This window comes from Castor canadensis, chromosome 2 (genome assembly GCF_047511655.1).
Source record: "Castor canadensis chromosome 2, mCasCan1.hap1v2, whole genome shotgun sequence".
NCBI lineage: Eukaryota > Metazoa > Chordata > Mammalia > Rodentia > Castoridae > Castor > Castor canadensis.
Window position 1 is genome coordinate 163,416,884 of NC_133387.1, and position 20,408 is coordinate 163,437,291.

The following is a 20,408-nucleotide window of genomic DNA, read 5'->3' on the forward strand; positions in this document are numbered from 1 at the left end:
TGGATGACTTTGTGGAAGAGGAAAAGGCCGCAGTTTTTTACTGCTGACCACTCAGAAGGATGCATAGATGCTATGGTGGAGCTATGAAGCCTAGGATGACAGGTGGATCCCACTAGACCTGCAATAGGGAAAGCAAGTTAAGAGGTTGTTCATGAGTGACTTTAGGAGGTGTCTGTGCTGGAGGGGAAAGGTTGGAAAGAAGGAGCAGACTTCTCCATCTTGCAGGTGGATCTGTCTCTTTGGGCTAGATTTTGTCAGTGCCACCTGGACAAGAAGGTGGCAGTGGTGCTAGGGGTGGGGACTCCAGCAAGGAGTGGATTTCAGAAGGATGACAAACTAACCAGTGTGAAGGCCCCATCCTCAAAGCTGTAGGTCATTATTCTGTTGGAGAGCATTTTGGTTTCTCTGTCTTTTCCCAGTGTGGCACCACCACCCACTCCCACTTGTCCTTTTTTACCTCCTTCCTGCCTTCTAAGAGAATCCAGGGGGTTGAGATTTACAGGTGGGTGAGACGAGAATCTTTATTTCTGCTGAAGAGCAGTGCTCAGAGTATTTCCCATTCATAAACCCTTTGCAAACCTTGGAGGAAAAAAAAAGACTCTACCACACAAAAGTGGGAAGCTATGTCTAAATATATAACTCGGCCTGGTATTTATGTAATGCTGTTCTCTGAAGAGCTCAGAATGCTTAAAAGGTACCAGCTCATTCATCCCATGGCCTCTCTAGTTCTGGATCCTTCTTCCCTGTACCCCTCAGGGGCACCTGGGGAGAACCGAGAGGAGGTGACTCAGCCTGCAGCACTGGGCTGTGGGGCTCTCTGTGAGAACCTACGTCTTTCTTGTGGCCAGAGTTGATTCTGCATTTTAACTGCAGAGTCTGAGGGAACACTGGGGCCAAGGGAGGCCAGACGACCAGCAGAAGGAGTGGAGAAGAGAAAAAATAGCCACACTTTATGCCTGTGATAGCCTCATGCATAGAAATGACATTGCTGTTCTGGTTTAGGATGTTGAGAGACTGAACCATTGCTCCCAAGAGAGACTTTAGGAAAAGGAGCAGTTGGGGAAGGGTATGGTCAATGTTGGCTTTGATGGTTGGAATTTAGGGGCTGGGGAAGTGGACCTTGACAGCAGCTGAGAGTGTGCCTGTGAATGCTCTGAGCATTCTTAAGCTTCCTAAAGTTCTTATAGTTCTTCAAACTATGGTAGGCTGGACAGACAAAAGAAGAGTGCAGCCTGTCTAAGCCAGCAGTATGTGGTCCTGAGGCTGAAAGTCCTAAACAGCTGAGTTTTTTGTGATTGTTATCTGTGTGGCCCTGGCCCCCAACACTGTGTTGAGCACTTGAGCCACATGGTGTGTGTGCAGGCTTGGGGTGGACGTGCTGGCAGTGCCTGTGTGTGTGTGCTGGCTCTCTTCCCACCTTGATTGCTTGCCTGGTTTCTCTCGTGTTCTTCTACCCCACCCCTTTGCAGACCCAGCCCGTGTCCTCAACATGCCCCCTGTGATTTATGTGCCTGTGGGAATCCACGGCTATATCCGCTGCCCTGTGGATGCAGAGCCCCCTGCCACCGTGGTAAAGTGGAACAAGGATGGCCGCCCCTTGCAGGTTGAGAAGGTATGATAGTACACATGTTGGGGTGCAGACTGAGAAGCATCCAACACTAAGGATGCCACCTTTGGCCTTTGGTTTTCTACCACCCATCCCTCCGCCCCCCATGCTGGGAAAACAAAATGCTGCCTCTGGTAGGGCTCAGTGTCTCCCAGCAATTTGGTTGTGCTCACAGGTACTACCTGATTCAGGCCATAGCTGCTGTTCTGTCCTGCATTCTGTCTGGCCCAGCTCAGGTGGATAGGATGGAGCACCCTCTCCCTGACCATTGCTCATGCATTGTTGTCTATCTGACAGAACCTGGGTTGGACGTTGATGGAGGATGGCTCCATTCGAATTGAGGAGGCCACAGAAGAGGCTCTTGGCACTTACACGTGTGTGCCTTACAACACCTTGGGGACCATGGGCCAGTCTGCTCCTGCAAGGCTTGTCCTGAAGGTGAGGCCCTAGGGCTATGCACTGCCTCCTTGTGTGCAGGCACCTGAATGCCCTACTTCATGAGTGTGCCTGTGCCCCCCAGGACCCCCCGTATTTCACGGTGCTACCAGGCTGGGAGTATAGGCAGGAGGCTGGCCGGGAGCTGCTCATCCCCTGTGCAGCTGCAGGGGACCCCTTCCCTGTCATCACTTGGAGAAAGGTACTTGGGCTTTGGAGCTCCTGGGCTGTGAGGGAGGTGGGTCAGACCTGGTGGCCAGTTCTGCCTGGACCTGCTATGAACAGGCCAGGTGTTGAGTGGGGAGATGACTGCCTGGAGCAATGGATGCTCCCAGGAGGGTCAGTGGCTAGTTGTGGGCTAAGGGCCCAGGGATGGCCCTTCACTGTCCTCACAGTCTTTGGACTCCTGAGCTCTTGGTGTCTCCTCTCCTAATCTCTGTCTTCACTCCTGCTTGCTCCCTCCCCCTCATTTGGCAAGGTAGGGAAGCCCAGCCGAAGCAAGCACAGCGCCCTACCCAGTGGGAGTCTCCAGTTCCGCGCCCTGAGTAAGGAGGACCATGGGGAGTGGGAATGTGTTGCCACCAACGTGGTCACAAGCATCACTGCCAGCACCCACCTCACCGTCATCGGTATGTGGCTGGATGGGCAGCAGGACAAAGGGCAGGCCAGCTGGGGGCTGGGCATCGGACACCAAGGGGCTTTCCCTAGTGACTGTCCCCACTCTGCAGGCATCTTTCCTAGATCAGTTATCCCTGAGCCCAGAGTCTACTACCTGCAGTGTCTTCTAGGAGTTGTGTAAGGGAAGAGCAACGTGGGTCCTGCCCTTGGAGGGGACAGGCAAATGTACCCAGCAACATCTGACACAGAGGCAGCTGTGTGACCAGGGAAACTGAGCATAGGAAAGCTGGAGGTACTGGAACAAGAGCAAATCAGGATGTGCAGCATCTTGGGTGGGTACTGAGCTGAGGCTTGAAGGCTAGGCCTGGCATGAGGAGTCTAAGGCAGGAGGAAGTGACTGGTGTTCCTGGTTCCAATTATTTGGAGCATGTGTCCTCAGGACCTGAGCCTGTCTTTTTGCAGCCCATTCCGCTGGGTTCTGACAGCCACTGTCATACCCACAGCCAACACTGAGCATTTACCACAGTTTAAGACTTTGAACCCATAGTCCACATCTTGTTATTCACAACCTAGGAGGGGAGCTGGCCTTTACCCGGTGACGTTTGTCAGAACTAAGCACCTTGGTCAGTGTCACATCACTAATTACTGGTAGGACTCAGACTTGAGCTGATACATGACCTGCTGTGTGGATGGAACATGGCTGTCTCTTGAGGCTGGAAATCCTCATTGAGGGGACAATTCTTGGTGTTTCCCAGGACCTTAGGGATGCATTTCTGAGCTTATGAGGAGCTTATGAGGAGTTTGGCCTGGGACAATAAGGGTTCTTGGTCATGCAGTCTCTTGCCAGTGAGACTTGACTGCACAGTAGAGCAGCTTCCTTCTCCAACCCTGGCAAGGTTGGGGGAAACTGTAACCTCAGAGCCTTCCCTTGTCCATCCTACTTGCCAGGATGCATTTTGCTACTATATGCTTCGTCCTTTATTGGGTTCCCTACAGCAAGATGATGGGTACTCAACAAATGGGCTCAGCTCCTTTCAGTCTGAGAGGTCTTCCTTGGTCTCCAGGCACCAGCCCCCATGCCCCGGGCAGTGTCCGGGTCCAGGTCTCCATGACAACTGCCAACGTGTCCTGGGAGCCAGGCTATGATGGAGGCTACGAGCAGACATTCTCAGTTTGGTACGGACCTCTGTGAGTCAGCCCTGCATGCTTTGCTCTCTGCTTCTCCCTCACTTGCCTGACTCAGGCAGTCCTGGGATGGGTGGAGGGTCTGAGGAGGCTGTGACTCTGTGCCTGCCAGCCCTGTAGACAGACAGCAAAGTGGGTTAGACAGTGACTAGGTACTTGTGGGTCTTAGGGGGTGTCTGTGAGGGACTCAGGGCACTCCTGTGTTCCCAGTTTTGAGGTTGGGAAAGCTAATTTGGGTCTTCGCCTGAATTGTCCCATGCAGCTTTCTTTTCGGCTTAGCCTCATTCTTTTTCTAGCTTCTTCCAGAATCTGGAAGAGACTTCTAAACTTTAGTGGTGCTGGGAAACAGCCCAGCCTGAAGCCCAGGGTCTAATTTTAATTCTATCTTTTGCCCAGTGGTTCTAGTCACCAGGGGTGGAGAACTGGTGCTCACGTGCCTGGCCTTGTCTTCAGCATCCCATTTTCATGCTTTTATTATTAATTTAGCCAGATCAGTAATGTGAGATCTTTGCCCAAACTAGGGTAGATAGAGATCTCAAAAATGCATGAACCAATATGAGGACAAGGGGCACAGTAAAGGTGGAAGAGAAGCCCAGTGGAATTCCCTCCCATTCCCTTCTCCTCATACACCTGTCCTGAGCCAAGAACTACAGCCTCCTGCATCAGGATGAGCCCCCCACCCCCACTTCTTCCTTTTCAAACCTGTCCCTCCTGGCTGGTGTGCTTCCAGCCAGGTTCAACCAGAGTCTGAGGAGGAGGAGAAACCAGAACTCATGGTGACCCCTTGAAATACCCCTCAATGGAATGGGGAACTGAGGGAGCCTCCCCTGTTTTCTGTTGGGGTGATTTGGGGACTATTCCCAGGCTCGATATCCTGGATATTTTGAGTTCTGGAGCTGTGGCCAGAACACCTTCCCACCTCTATATCAGCAGCAGGAAGGGTGTGGGGAAACAGGCAGGACACACACACCACACACACACACACACACACACACACACACACATGACCAGGATGAAACAATACTGCCCAGGGGTGCTGCAAGATGCGTGGGGAGGAGCCATCTCTGGGGATGCCTGAGTGGGTGGTCTGGGCACAGATTGGGGTTTCCCTTGCTGCTTGTGGCGCTACTCCACACTGCTGCTCATCTGCATTGCTTTATCACACTTTGCTCACTCGCTTTGGTGCCCTGAATGGGGAAGGGTGGTTGCCAAGGTGGGGAGGTCTCTTTCTCTCTTTCTGGCTGCCTCCCACTCTGTGCTGAATCAGACATTAGGTGCCAGCTTTTTTTTTTTTTTTTTTGCTATGTTTTCCTTTGCCTCAACTCACCCTCCTGGGCATACATGGTAGCAAACCTTTAAACCTAGAGGGGAACCCAGTGGGCATCTGCTTAGTTACTGCTCATGGTGGCAAGGAGTGGGCCAATTTCAAAGGACAATGTCTCCTCCTGGTGGTGAGGTGGTGGTACTGCACCTGCATCAGGTGGCTTTGCTTATTGGGAGTTGGGGGCCCTTTAGAACAATGGAAAACCCTCACTCAATGTGACCTTCCTCTTAATTGTGATTTGTAAACCTCAAGGCCTTAAGAATCCTGGTCCCACTGTGGGTAAACCTCTAGTCAGTTTTGTTGTATACCTTTGACACCCTCAGATGACCCAAATCTGATAGGACTGAGTTAACTTCCTGGGTTACTCTAGGTCTCATGTTTGGCTCTCCCTAGTAGGGTGGGCAGACAAGGTCATCTGGGTTCCTTCCATAGCCCTGCCATTATTCATCTTCTCTTCCCTACTCTCCCAAGTCAGCCCACTTGTAGGGTGGTACTCAGAGTGATATTCTTCCACAAAACTACTAGAAATCTGACTCATATCTTCAGTGTGATTTATACCCGAGGGCTCCTTTCTGTAGGGAGGTACCAGCAGTGGCAGGAGTCTAGTGTCATGAGGGTTGGCACAGCCAGAGCTGGGCAAGTCACCCTACCTTGGCCATCTCCTCTTTCTGCCCTTGATTTGGGAATGCTTGTCCTCTCGCTGCCTTCCCCCTGAGGACCTTGCATGCACACTCTTCTCTCCAGTGTGACCCACCCCACCTCTTGTCTCCCATCCTCTCTCTCTCTTTTGGCCAGGATGAAGCGGGCACAGTTTGGGCCCCATGACTGGCTGTCCTTGTCGGTGCCACCGGGCCCCAGCTGGTTGCTGGTAGATACCCTGGAGCCTGAGACTGCATACCAGTTCAGTGTCTTGGCCCAAAACAAGCTGGGAACCAGCGCCTTCAGTGAAGTGGTCACTGTGAACACTTTAGGTGAGGCCCCCAGCTGGCATGTCTTGGGGCTCTCCCTACCAGAGCTAGACAGACAAAGATAATGATGGTGATGATCCTAGAGTCAACATTTAGGGCTTAGTGCATGCCCAGCCCTTAGCTAAGTGCTATCTTTGATGGTTCCACTTGATTTCCCAATAGGGATTTGCTATGTCATTCTGTAAAGTTTGCCCAGTCCCAAATCACAGTACTTTCTGACCAAATTCCTGGCACATCTTCAGCTGGAAGGAAGAGGTTTGTATTTTGTCCTGCCCTGTTAGAATTCCAGGCAGACTGGGGAGTCCTCCTTCTGCACTGCCTCTGAGGCCTAAGAGAGGGCCTTGGCAAGCAGGATCGGGGGAGGAGCACAACTCCAGCCCTGTTTGCAGAATCCTTTCCTGTACTGCCACCAGGTGAGTAGCAGGTGTGAGATGCTTACCCCCAACTCTGCAGTGCCTCTGCTGGGCCTCATTTTTGTGCTGTGGGGCCAAGAAGAGACTTGAAAGAGTAGAATGTGCTGTGAGATGATTTTCCTAGTTGCTGGAAAAGAACAAAAGATACAGTCATGTGTCTCTTCACAGCAAGGGTATGAGTTGAGGATTCCTGGACGTGTGTTGTTAAGCAGTGTTGTCATTGTGTGAACATCATAGTGTGTGTTTACACAAACCTAGATGGTACAGCATAAGGGAAAATAGTGCAATCAAGAGACATGGTGAACACAGGATTCATGAGCTGTTCATTGGCAGAACAGGGCATACTCTTACGGGAAACTTTTCTCATAAGTAGGAATCACTTGTAAGTGATAAAATGTATGGTATAGTAAATATGTAAAACAGTAGCATAGTTATGTATTATCATTATCAAGTCTTCTGTACTATACACAGCTACACTTTGATAGACTGGCAGCATAGTAGCGATAACAGCATCACTACAAGCACGCGAGTAACATGTTGCTGCAGGACGTTACCATGGCTACTGTGCCTCTAGTGGATAGAAATTTTTCAGCTCCATTAAATCTTATGGGATCCTTGTCATAGACACAGTTCTTTGTTGACTGAGGTGTTATGCAGCCCAGGACTATAATTTAATTACAGTCAATTCTTCTGTCCCCATAGTTCCATTTCTTCCCTTTTGAGAAGGTCATTGTTTCCCCCATGAATGTTCTCTAATCATACTCTAAAAGTAGAGTCATGAAGCTCTGGCCACGACTTCCCTTCCCTTGGACCAGAAGGGCTACTCTAGTCCCCCTGAAATGCCACATTCCTTCCTGTGTGGGCCCACATGTGCTCTTGAGTGGGTGAGGGAGTCTGTAGCCACCTCGTATTTCCAGTGCCATCTTCTCTGTCCTCTTGCTGCAGCATTCCCTATTACAACTCCAGAACCTCTGGTGCTGGTTACCCCACCAAGGTGCCTCACAGCCAATCGGACCCAGCAGGGTGTGCTCCTGTCCTGGCTCCCACCTGCCAATCACAGCTTCCCCATTGACCGCTACATCATGGAGTTCCGAATTGGGGAGCGCTGGGAGATGCTAGACGATGCCATTCCAGGCACCGATGGAGACTTCTTTGCCAAGGATCTGTCACAGGTGAGGGTCTGCCTTGTCTCTTCTTCCCAGATTCCAGAGTGGCCTAACCTTTTCTAGAACCACTGGAAGCTTGGAATGACCCAACTCAGGTTGTGCATGACCTGCACATCTGGATTCTCCCAGATCTGCTAGCAAAGTTTGAACTGGGTCCCCCAGATTCAGGTCCAATTTGGTGGCAGTGGGGATTTGTGCTGCACAGAATCAGTTAGGGCAGGGCAGGATAGGAGACCAACTTATCTCATCAAACCCCTGACCTCAGCTCTTTGCTGGATTCTGACTGAGTGGGCTGAGGAGGTCTCAGAAGGATTGTCTTCTGGGTTTGCCAGGGGAAAGCCTTCCTTGAATAGTTTAAAGCCCCTGAATGAAAATGTTCTTCTTTTTTTTTTTTTAGTGGACCCCCTTTAAACATGAATGTCTCTCCATCTTGGGAGAGGAAGCACCCTACTCAGTAGATACAGTCTCATGTATCGTTTTGTCTGTCTTGCCTGGATGCTCCCTAGGTGAGGGGGCTGGAATTAGTTCAGAGTAGCTTTTGAGAGCCGCTCCACTATGCATCTCTTCCTTTGTCTGTCTGTCTCTCTCGTTCTCTCTCTAGATAGATCTTTTTACCTCTTTCAGTGACTTCACAGTCACAGTTTGAAATCAGTGACAGTGGGACTATTTACATTCCAGCAATTGGCTAGTGTGAGCAATCACTTACCTCTTAACTACTACCAGGGCTCTTGTGCTCTGGGTGCCCTGTTCCATGGAAACCACGTCAAGGATCAGTAGTGCTGGGGGCATTGGTGGTCCCAGATCTCTTGGCTAACTGGGTATTGTTCCTGGGGTTTTAGGACACCTGGTACGAGTTTCGGGTATTGGCCGTCATGCAGGATCTCTTCAGCGAGCCCAGCAACATTGCCGGAGTCTCCAGCACAGGTACTTGGGGTCTGAGGTTTCTTACAATGATACGCACATAAGCCCAGAGCTATGAGTCTTTTTTGTAAAACAGCTAATCTGTGAAGACAGGCTTGGTTGGAAACTAAGGAGGTGTCTAGTTCAAACTGCACAGCCCATGGCATTTCAGAAGCCCATCAAGATCTGTGCTTCCATGGAGCAGGGTGTCTTATCCCACTTCTGATGGTTCTGTGTGATAGCCGTAGAAGGAATTTCAGTGAATCTTCTTATTACAGTTGTCAAAAAGAACTTGATTTAAGCACTGCCTGCTATACTGTCTCCTCTGGCGCTGCTTTGAGATGGGGGTGGAGCTGTGATTGGAGGGAAGAGACAGCAGGTCAGCAAGTGTTTATTGGATGCCTATTATAGGTTTCTTTATAATTATGTGGGTTTTATTTGGAAAATTGTTGTTTGGTGTGGTTTTCTTCCCTTCCTTCCTCTCCCTAGATTTTTTTTCAGGCTAAATAAAGCCAACTCCCTAGCATTTTCTTCATTTATCTTTTTTTCTCTTGGCACCAGTCCCATTTCTACACATCTTCTCTTCAGCTCCGGGTCCTGAAATATAGCAGGGTCCCTACCCCAGGGAGGTGGTGTCCTTGGTAGGGAAGAGACTCTTGCCTAGCAAGCAAGCCATGGCACCATTTCCTTGGGCATGGTGTGTAGAGCCCTTGGGGCCAGGGGACAAGGATCTTTGCCAAAAAGCGTATGCAGTGAGCCTGGGGACTTACAAAAACCCTGGTGAGGGCAGGTTGGGGGAGGGCAGAATTGGGGCAGCCAGGAGCATGGGGATGGGGAAGAATCGAGTGTGATTTCTGTCTCATATATTAGGCATCCTGGGGCCTTTTTGTAAAAACAAAGTAACCTCTTCTAGGGAGCAGAACACAGCTAATTTCTGTCTTGGCTTCTCTCCAGGGAAGAGATTCAGAGAGATGGAGGAACAAGGAAGACAGCTCACAGTCAGAGCCAAAAGCGAAGGCTTGAGTGTTTTGTGGGTTCCTTCTGTGAACTGTTCTGTGCTCAGTAGTTTTCTGTGTGGATCCTGAAGGAAGTCAAAGGATTCCATTTGGGTGAATGAGGATGCAACCACTTAGCATTTTCTGTATTTAAGTCCCCGTTTTCCCAAGGCTGTGGCATTCATTTTCCACTCAAACCATCAGCATAACTTGGATTATTTTTACCCATTATTATCGTCAACATGGCAATGAACTCTGTCCAAATATATCACACTGTATTGATTTTCCCTTTGATGGACCTGAAGAGTGGCACTGTGATCTAACTGTCCTCAGGATAGTATAGCAGGTGGAGTCTAGTCCTGGCTCTGCCACTAACTAGCCCAGGAATCTGGGTACAAAGTGAGCCTCAGCTCTTTACCTGTAAAGGAGGAGAGCTGAGCCCTCTTGTCCAGCATTCGTCTGTAGCAGAGATGACCAGGACACACTATACTGAAATGCCTATACTGAAATGAGTGAAGAGATGGGTGGGTCTGAATTCTATCATGACAGTCCCTCTCCCTGAAACAGTATTTTACTTTACTCCCAAGGTGCCTTCGTTTTTGCAGAGACAGATTGGGGAAGGCAGAAAATCTTGGACTGGAAGTCAGAACAACTGGGCTCTGGTTAGGGCACTGATAGCAGGATGAGCAAATCATTCAAACTCAGTTGGCCACAGTGTTTTCCTTTAGAGAGTGAGAATGGTACATGTGCTGTCTATGTCTAGCTCACAGGCTTAATGCCCCAGAGTGCTTTGCAACATGTACAGCTCCAGACAGACATAGGTGATTATGAGTTATGAAGAGGTTACTTAACTTCTGTAGACCTGTAGACTCTTCTCTCCCTCTTCATACCACCATACGAACCTCTTTACACCTCTTTTTTTCTTGGCAGAACTGAGGATTGAACGCTGGGCCTCAGGCTTGTTAGACAGATGCTCTACTACTTGAGCCAAGGCCTTTTGCTTTTAATTTGTTTTCAGATAGAGTTTCACACTTTTGTCTGGACTGGCCTCAAACCAGGATCTTCCTACCTCTGCCTTCCGAGTAGCTGGGATTACAGCTACTTCTTTAAAGATGATGGAGCTGAGAATACAGGCTGAGCATAGACTGGTCTGTTGTACAGTGGTGGAGCAAAATTCTTGAGGACTGAATGTCAGAATAGGTATGGGGTGCCAGGGCAGGAATGGGACCCATGAGTGTTTTCACCCTCCTTGCAGATATCTTCCCACAGCCGGACCTGACTGATGACGGGCTGGCCCGGCCTGTGTTGGCTGGGATTGTGGCTACCATCTGCTTCCTGGCAGCTGCCATACTGTTTAGCACTCTGGCTGCCTGCTTTGTCAACAGGCAGCGCAAGCGTAAGCTAAGGAGAAAGAAAGGTGGGTGTCTGCCCTTCTTGCCCTATCTAGTTGTGTTCAGATGCTCCCCACAGGAGAACGGACCATTTGTAGCATGCCCCCCAACTTCAAAATAGGGAAACTCGGGTCTTATGGGTAGAGCTGCCACTGGGACTTAATTTGAAAGAGGGAGGAGGGCAGCAGGGCTGAAGGGAGAGTCAGGTGGGCCTGGACTGCAGGGTCAGTGGGCCTGGTGGTGGCATAGGCCTCTGAGCTGGACACAGAGGTGACTATGCAAGCACAGTGCTTTCCCCTTGTGGCTTTGTGTCTGGCCTTCCCTGTTGACACCAGGGTATGGGCTGCTGGGTGTTTATGGGCTCAGGCCTCAGTGGGCTTCCTCCCTTCCTTTTTCCTTATAGACCCTCCACTCTCCATCACTCACTGCAGGAAGAGTCTTGAGTCTCCGTAAGTGTCTCTGGCAGTTGGCGGTCTGTGCGTAGAAGGGGGAAACTGGACACAGGTGGACAATTTGCCTTGTTTGGCCCCATTTCTGTGTTTCTAAGTTTTTTCCTGTTAACTGACCTGCAGGTTCATTTTAAGTTGTCTGCACGAATCAAGGGATCAATAGTATAGATAGTCCAAACTAGCAGGTTTTCGTTTCTCTTTAGTTTTGCAATGCATTTCTGTAATTTTTTTTGTCCTAACATATTTGCTTTCTTAATATGTTTTGCTTAAATCAGTATTAAAATGAGTTTACATTTCTTGAACAACCAGGGAATGAAGTGGAGGTGTATTTAATGGAGTGCCAAATTTAGGGGAAGGCCAGAAAAAAAGTAGCAATGTGGGTGTTCATTTTAAAAATGGACAACACATGTGTAGATAATTGAGTCTGCCAGGGTTTCTCACCAAAATATAGGCCTGTATAGTCTCTTTTTCTTTAGTGTTACTTTCCCAGTTGTTAGTGGTTTTTGTTACGACAATGAAAAGAAGCTATGGGCTGGTGTGCAGCACTCCTTATCACCTCCTGCTCTTGCTCTGCTTGCAGTTTGTCCTCTGGCAAGGTGAGTCCAGAGAGCATCCGTACGCTCCGTGCACCATCTGAGTCCTCTGATGACCAGGGCCAGCCTGCAGCCAAGAGGATGCTGAGCCCTACCCGGGAGAAGGAGCTGTCCTTGTATAAGAAGACCAAGAGGGCCATCAGCAGCAAGAAGTACAGTGTGGCCAAGGCTGAGGCTGAGGCTGAGGCTACCACCCCCATTGAACTGATCAGCCGTGGTCCTGATGGCCGCTTTGTGATGGATCCCTCCGAAATAGAGCCCTCCATGAAGAGCCGACGCATCGAGGGTTTTCCCTTTGCTGAAGAGACAGATATGTACCCTGAGTTCCGACAGTCAGATGAGGAGAACGAGGACCCGCTGGTGCCCACGTCTGTGGCTGCTCTGAAGTCACAGTTGACCCCTCTGTCTTCCAGCCAGGACTCCTACCTGCCACCACCAGCATACAGCCCTCGGTTCCAGCCCCGTGGGCTGGAGGGCCCAAGTGGCCTTGGAGGTCGGCTCCAGGCCACTGGCCAAGCGCGGCCTCCAGCTCCCCGGCCCTTCCACCATGGCCAGTATTATGGGTACCTCAGCAGCAGCAGCCCTGGGGAGGTGGAGCCACCGCCCTTCTACATGCCAGAAGTGGGCAGCCCCCTGAGCTCGGTCATGTCGTCCCCACCTCTACACACTGAGGGGCCTTTTGGCCACCCCACCATTCCTGAGGAAAATGGAGAGAATGCTTCCAATAGCACGCTACCCTTGACTCAAACACCGACAGGAGGGCGCTCCCCTGAGCCCTGGGGCCGGCCGGAGTTTCCCTTTGGGGGTCTGGAGACCCCAGCCATGATGTTCCCCCACCAGCTGCACCCGTGTGATGTGGCGGAGAGTCTGCAGCCCAAGGCCTGCCCACCCCGAGGACTGCCCCCCACCTCCCTCCAGGTGCCTGCAGCCTATCCAGGCATCCTGTCTCTGGAGGCACCAAAGGGTTGGGCAGGCAAGTCACCAGGCAGGGGCCCTGTCCCAGCGCCCACAGCCTCCAAGTGGCAAGACAGACCTATGCAACCTCTGGTCAGCCAAGGGCAGCTAAGACATACCAGCCAAGGTATGGGCATACCTGTGTTGCCTTACCCCGAGCCAGCAGAGCCGGGGGGGCACGGTGGCCCCAGCACATTTGGCCTGGATACCCGGTGGTACGAGCCCCAGCCCCGGCCCCGGCCCAGCCCCCGGCAGGCCCGGCGTGCCGAGCCCAGTTTACATCAAGTGGTGCTACAGCCCTCCAGGCTCTCACCTCTGACCCAAAGTCCCCTCAGCTCCCGCACTGGCTCCCCTGAGCTGGCTGCCCGCGCCCGGCCTCGCCCGAGTCTCCTACAGCAGGCCGAGATGTCAGAGATCACCCTGCAGCCACCGGCCGCGGTCAGCTTCTCTCGCAAGTCCACGCCGTCCACTGGCTCCCCTTCTCAGAGCAGCCGCAGTGGGAGCCCCAGCTACCGGCCTGCTATGGGCTTCACCACACTGGCCACAGGCTACCCCTCCCCTCCACCGGGCCCTGCCCCTGCAGCGCCTGGGGACAACTTGGATGTGTTTGGGCAGACACCTTCCCCTCGTAGGATGGGGGAGGAGCTACTCCGGCCAGAACCCCCAACAACGTTACCTACTTCAGGGTGAGTGCAAGCTGTTGTTTCCTGCCCACCTCCCCCTGGTCCACTTCCTCCCCCCATGCCTCGCCCTGCCCTCCACCCTCCATCACCCCAGCAAAAGGGCTTGTTTGGACATGCCGCAGCATCCCTGGGAGCGGAGTTCTGGCCTTGGCATTGGAAGGGTGTACTCACTTGGGCAGTGTGGGCTGACCTGCCCAGGTACCCCACCAGCAACTTCAGGGGGCTTCTTACCCAGCCCAGAGCTCTCAGGAGGCCCACAGAGTACCAGAAGTATGGGGAAAGGGAGGGGGACATGGCGGGGCAGACAGTGACTTCTGTGAGTGGCACCCTTGGATTGGAGGCCCTCAATGTCCCTGTGATGTTGGTGTTGGGTGGTAGTTCCCTAGAGTTGTCCCTAGACCTCACATCCAGCCTCCTCTTTCCTGGCCTCTGCTCGCTAAGCAGGACCCCGGAGCCTGATTTTCCTGGACCACCAGGTCACGAGCCTCCTGTTCCCCAAACGTCTGCCCCTTAGCGGCCCTAGTGAGCGGCGGACTCCAGGCCCTCTCCACAGCCTCTCCAGGAAGGTGCACCCTGGAGGCTTGGAGAACAAGCTCAGGCCTTGTGTGCCAAGAGCCACACCCCCACACCACCTGTGTGCCTCACAGGAAGCTGCAGAGAGACAGACAGACAGACAAGCTCCCGCGATCAGCCCGCCTGAAAGAGCACACTCTATACTGTAGCAGCTGGTATTCCAGGTACCAGAGTCGGCCTGGACACCTGTCTGTGCCTCTTCTTCTCTGTACTCCTGCCCTTCTCTTCCCCCTAGCCCTCCTTGCCCTTCCTTCTCAAGTCAGTCTGTCTTCCTCTCTTCCTTCTCCATTGCCTTGGGGTTGACCCGACTTGCTCAGAAGAGCCTGCCAAGACTGACTGTAGCAACCCCTTAATTCCACCACCCTCCTCCCTCCTTTTCTCCCTTTCTCCCCCCTCACCTCTGGTTCTGCACTTTGGTCTCTCTTCTTGATGTAGCCGCCTGTGGAGGGGAGCAGAGTTCCAGAAGAGGCTGACCTGGTGGTAGGGGATGGGAGGTGGTTAGGGAGGAGGGAGCCCAGTGCCCTCCCTCCACCCCCACTCCCTCCCACCTGCTCTGGTACCTGGAAGCACAAGTTCACTTCCCACCTCAGTACCATTGCGGGCGCTCCTGGTGAGCAGGTGTGGGAAGGTGGAGGAGAGCGCTAGCTAGGGCGCCCACCTCTCTCTGCAGGAGATGCTGTCGTCGCCCTGTCTGTGCTTTGTGTAGCACGCTCACCTGCTTTGTTCCATCGTGCGTCTGGTTCTCTGTCTCTTTCCTTTCCTCCCTCACCCCATTCTCTGGCCTCGCCTGTGGGTCTCTGCTGGCTGTGCCCCCTCCTTCCCTCTGGGTGTGCGTGGGTGGTTCCCCTAGCCGTTGTTGGTAATTGCTTTGTTTCTGATTATCTCAGCTATCTGGGCAGTGTTGTCGAGACAAGCCTCTCCTCCGCTCAATAGGTAAGGGAGCTCCTCGGCTGGGCTGGGCGGGGGTGGGCAGGTGGACGGGGCTTCGGCAGGGCCATCGCTTCGTTGACAGGGGATCCAAACCACATCCCCTCACTGCCCTGCAGGGGCAGCTGCCGCTCCTCGATTCCCATGGCTTCTGGGTTCCCACATTGCGCTGCTCCAGCTGCTCCAGCTGCCCGCCGGCCATGCCTGGGCACTCCTGGCTGCAGCTTTTAACCTCCCAGCCCACCTCCAGCCCATCGTGGAGATCCCTGCAATTGCTTTCACTCAGACCCTGGTCATTCTGCTGCCAACACACCCAGAACCTCCCATAGCAGTACCAGGACATTGCATGTACCCTGAAGGAGTCAGAATGCCCATGATCTGCTTTGCATCTCCACTCATGGGGACCTGGGCCCACACTGGTATCCAGGACCCTCCCCTTACCACCCCTGTACCTCTGCCCTGTTTTCCCAGCAGCTTCAGGCATAGTGTCCCCCCTGTTCCCTACTGACCTCCCCCCCCGCAAAGACTTACCCTGGGGTTGCTGGTCCCTCACTCCCTTCATGGGATCTTAATGATACTAGGTTATCTCAAGGAGTTCAAAGCCCTTCTCTGAATCTTCCTCGGGGTCAGGTGGCTTCCAGTCCTGTCAGGCAAGGCTGGAAGTGTCATACTTCCCTATGCTGCTTGCATTCTGCAGCCTGTTCTTGGTTGTTATAGGACTGAAGTAGGGCCTTGCCCTCTGGTCCACATTGATTTCAAGATGCATATCATAGCTGTGCCAACCGCCTTGGGTCACCAAGAAAGGGTCTTGGAAGAGCTCCCTGTGGGAGAGGGCCAGTTTCCCCCAGGCAGAGTTGGCAAGAGATGAAAACCTTTTGGATCAGCACTGCATTCCCCACACTGCCCCTTCTCCCCCACTGTGTGTGACTGCTCCTCTAGCACCCTTCCAGGTAGAGGCCAGAAGAATGTGGCCATTGTAGGGGCCGTTGAGTCTCTTCAAGAGGCTCAGGACATGCAAGCTCCCCCTCTTTCATGGTAACCTAGAAAGATGCTTCTTTTTTGTTATGGACTCCATTACCCATGCTTCCAGGTGCCTGCATGCTGCACCATGTGCCTGGTGGGAGAGAAGGAGCCCTCTGTCTGGGTGCTTTTGGCTTCCCGGGTGAGAAGGAGCTACATACTTTCCCTGCTTTGGGAGGCTGCTTTTCCTAACCCAGGCCATAAATCTCACGTCATCATAAGAGTGGCTTCCCATAAAGAGGACTGCCTTGACATTTCTTTACTGCCTGCAGCACTAAAGCTGTCAGCAGCTAAGAGGCTGTTGAAGTGCCTGTGAGGCCAACTGGGTATCATGCCGCAACCAGTGGCACTGACAGGACATGAGAGCTGGCCGGTAGCGTTTGTGAGCTCCTCTGCTCTCTCGGCCTCCTGGGTGGATGCTGCAGAGGAGTGAGGATGATTGGCCACCCTGCACCTTCCCCATCCTCTCCACTGTCTCCATTATGACTTCTCTGTTGCCCCTAGAGCATGGTAGCTTTAGACCAGCTCCTGAAATGTGCCCAGACTCTGACCTCATGTGTTACTTCCCCTCTTCCCTAACTCTGATAACCCCTTCTTTCCCCAATATCCCTACCATGCCAGATCCAAGAGAAACCAGCCATCTTGTCACTGCTGTGGCAAACCCAGAAACCAGGGGCAGCGATGAGGGACCGTTGTTCCTCTTCTGGGCCTGGCCAGCATCCCCAGCCTAGGAGAACAAATCTTCCCACATCCTCCGAGTTAGACCTTCGTGGTGCTGGGCAACAGGAGCCTCCGCTCACTCTCCTGCTTGCTGAGTGCCTCCCTGGGTTGCAGGAGCTGCTGGGGCCATGGGGAGGTGGCAGGCTCCTCTGTAGATGCTGTCTTCATGCTGCGCCTTTGCATGTGTTCCCCTCAGTCTTGCTTGGAGAAGTTGTGACGCCTCTTGTCTATGTTCATTATCTCTGTTTCTTTTCCTTTCGATTTCTCTACTGTTCCTTCTGTCTGTATCTGTTGTTGTTTCTCTTTTCTCTCTCCCCATTTCCTCCTCTTCCCAACTCCCATCTCAATATGGAGAGTTGTATTATGTGAACATGTCCTTCTGGGGATTGGTAAGGGCTGGAGCCAGTTGCTTAGCTCCCCGCCAATATTGGTATCACACCTATTCTCAGATCTCTTGTCTAATCTCCTTTTCCCTTAATACTTAGTGTGACCTCAGCGATGTAGGAGGGTTTGAAAGCAAGGATGTGGTTCCCCTTTACTAGGGGAACCGTAAGAGAAACCTCTCCTAAGTTCTGAGGCAGAGCACTTGGTCTGTGCCCTCATCTTGCTGCAGAGGGACCACCTTGTGGCCAGGCTGAGTTGTTGCAGACATGTGAACTCTTGGCTGTCCATATGGTACATGGAGAAGGGTTCCACCTTTCCATAGCTATAGTGTCTACATGAGTGGATTCCTCCCACCAACCTGCCTCCCATCCACAGCATGCTCTCAAGCAGTTAAGAAGAGGAAGAGGAAACTGTTCTTTAAGCCATTGCTTCTGCCTGTTGACTGAGAATAACTGAGAACTATCTTAATGGCCAGTTCTTAGGGCACTGAGGGAAGGAAATGGCTAGATGGATTTTGACTTTCCTGCCTTGGGATTTGTCTGTATTTTCAGACTGGCTGCCTCTTTCCTCAGCTATCCTAGGTAAGCATAGTGCTAAGCAAATAAGACTTCTTGGGCTAAATGGGTGTGTTATGGGATTTGTATGAATTTTGAGAGTGGGGGGGAAAAAGAGAGAGAGCGAGAGAAGAAGAAGAAGGAGGAGGAAGAGGGGGAGGGGGAGGAAGAGGAGGAGAAAGGAGAAAGGAAAGGAAAGAAAAGAAAAGAAAGAAAATATATATGGGAATCCCAGGCAATTTTCTGTAGTTCTGAGCTGCAAGAAACACCACTGGGTCAGAGAACCGGGATTTATGGGAAACTGAGACTGGAACGCCCTATAGGCTTTGAGGCCTCATCTTTCATTAGTACCCTTATTCCTGGGAGAGGGGGAATCCCAGATTTGGCAACATTCCTATGTGTTTACAAAAATCTAGGCTTATTAGAAGGACAACTGGGACCTTAATTTGGAGAGTCCAGGGTTGGGTTCTGTTACAATAGGGTCATCTACAGGTCAAGTTCAGGTTTATTGATACCTTTCTTGCAGGGTTTGGAGGTTCTTAACCCCCATCTTCCTATCTAAGACTCAAAGCTTCAAAGCAGAAGGGTGCTAGGCAGACTTGAAATTGACAGGGGGTATGGTCATTTTTGCTAAAAAGGGAGTCAACTTGATTTCAGAGGGCTTTGTGTGCTGTTGCTAAGTCTGTTGGAATACATTTCAAGTATCTTTTCTGTATAACTTGCCTAAAATAAACCCATTTTGCCTGTCTGCCTTCCTCCCACCTGTACTGCTAGACACTGGCTATTATTTTTTTCCTTCAGCATTAGGTAAGTGTCCTGGTGCCTCCAGGCAAAGTCTTCTGCCATGTTGCAATGCCTGAGCACTGAGCCAGATGCTAAAACAGGTGTCCTGGAAGGGCTGGAGCTCGGCTGCTTCTCAAGGGAAAATTGGCTTCTCTTCCACAGTGCATCATTACTATTTGGGAGTTTATGCCTGAAGATGTAACTTCAATGTGTTTTCCCCATCACTGGTTTGTCTTTCCCTGATTCTGACATCAAAGCAGAGAGCTACCAGTGACCAGCACAGAACAGTTTTTGTTCTGTTGTCGCTTCTATGCCTGTTTTTACTGGGAAGGAATTTGGAGAGGAGGTTAGCTAATATTAAAGTCCCTTGATAACTGGATTTTAGGTAAGATGCTTAACCTTTGTAAACTTCAGTTTTTCCATATGGAAGATGAGATCAGTGCAGGATTCACCTTTCAGCATTGTTGTAAACTAGAGACAATTACTGTAGAGAATGTAGGACAGTTCCTTGCATGGTAAGTGTTGTATGACAAAAACGATAATAGCAACATGGTGATTATAATGATAATATCCCCCCCAGGAATTTCACCTGGTTTGAAAAATCCCCAGAAATTTTCAGGGGTGCCCTGTTCCAGCTTTTCACAAGGTCTGAGCCCCGTGACCTCACTGGAGAAGGGACCACCTTGTGGTTGGGCTGGGTTGGCACTGACTTGTGAACTCCTGGCTGTCCATGTGGCACATGGAGAGTGGTTTCACCTTTTCCCTGTGTAGGAATGGATTTCCCCTGCCTCCCATCCTCAGCTTCTCACCAGACAAGTGGAGTTTGCTCTCAGGCAGTTAAGAAGAAGAGGAAGAGGAAAATACTCTTTAAACCACTGCTTCTGCCTGAGAGCTGCACTGTAACTGTGAATCACATGGGGTTGCTGAGAGTGCTGTTCTTGCCTGTCTTATGCCTGCACAGACCACAGTCACTTACCTTGTGTGGTCTTTCTGAAGAAGGTGGCCAGGAGAGCAGGAGGATTCTTTTAGGCAGCTTGAAGAAGCCTTGTTCCAGGCTGAGAAGGGAGTGAGAACATTCTCTCAGATGTGGGAAAGGCTTTCTCCCACCCTAGCCATTTCCACCCCTTGCATTCCAAATTCTCTTCCAGCTGCTACTGCAGCAGATACCAGTGGATAGACTTAGGTTTGTAGAAAGGAAGGAGTATGGCACTGGCATGTTGGCTCTTTGGAGGGACCTGACTTCTGAAGTGAGCTGGACTACTTCTCCATGAGATGCTTGTGCCTGTGTGCACACACGTGGCCTCATGTGGGTTGCGAGTGTGCCTGTGTACACATGTACACATGCATGTGACCTGTAGGGGTTGTGTGTGTTTGTGTATACATGCCTATGTTCTCATGTGGGCTGTGTGCACATGCATGTGGCCCAGTGTGGACTGCTCAGCACTGCTGGCACTGGTTGTGTATAGTTAAGTTATCTCTGCTTGAACTTTGAGGGAGCTTCGATACTTTATGCGCTAATAGACTTTGGAACAATGACATCCATCAAAGAAGATGGAGGTCACTTCCTTACCAGTTATTGCCGGAGACCCCAGAGACTAGAGGCTTACCTCCCATGAATATGTAAGTTTCCTCTTCCTCATGCTCACAGAGATATTCCATGTTGGGAGATGGGGCTGCAGTCTTTTTGTCCCTCTTTTTTTTTTTTTCGGTCTCAGATGGCTTACTGACCTCTGGAGGTTTCTTTGGCCCTCACAGGGTCATCTGTCT

General features: G+C 51.5%; 1 protein-coding gene and 1 long non-coding RNA gene across 8 annotated transcripts in view; one reads left to right on the forward strand and one right to left on the reverse strand.

Annotated features, from left to right (window-relative positions):
* Positions 1-20,408, forward strand: part of Igsf9b (immunoglobulin superfamily member 9B) — a 51,407-nt gene that overhangs the window by 20,714 nt on the left and 10,285 nt on the right. For 2 of the 7 annotated variants that reach the window (XM_020183215.2, XM_074066314.1), the window contains 11 exons: positions 1,470-1,612; positions 1,904-2,044; positions 2,127-2,243; positions 2,520-2,670; positions 3,724-3,847; positions 5,964-6,139; positions 7,495-7,721; positions 8,555-8,639; positions 10,866-11,027; positions 11,405-11,450; positions 12,031-13,683. In XM_020183215.2, the coding sequence (XP_020038804.2) occupies positions 1,470-1,612; positions 1,904-2,044; positions 2,127-2,243; positions 2,520-2,670; positions 3,724-3,847; positions 5,964-6,139; positions 7,495-7,721; positions 8,555-8,639; positions 10,866-11,027; positions 11,405-11,450; positions 12,031-13,683 (3,025 nt within the window). Of the gene's footprint in view, positions 1-1,469; positions 1,613-1,903; positions 2,045-2,126; positions 2,244-2,519; positions 2,671-3,723; positions 3,848-5,963; positions 6,140-7,494; positions 7,722-8,554; positions 8,640-10,865; positions 11,028-11,404; positions 11,451-12,030; positions 13,684-14,124; positions 14,302-14,327; positions 14,628-15,140; positions 15,187-20,408 lie in introns of those variants that run through there. The other 5 variants (XM_074066311.1, XM_020183212.2, XM_074066312.1 and 2 more) reach the window with 5 other exon arrangements.
* LOC141420859 (uncharacterized) lies at positions 3,830-15,128 on the reverse strand. The gene is made up of 4 exons (XR_012445535.1): positions 14,969-15,128; positions 14,652-14,727; positions 6,576-6,676; positions 3,830-3,958 (listed from the first exon to the last, which is right to left on the reverse strand). It is a non-coding gene; the product is annotated as an uncharacterized lncRNA (long non-coding RNA).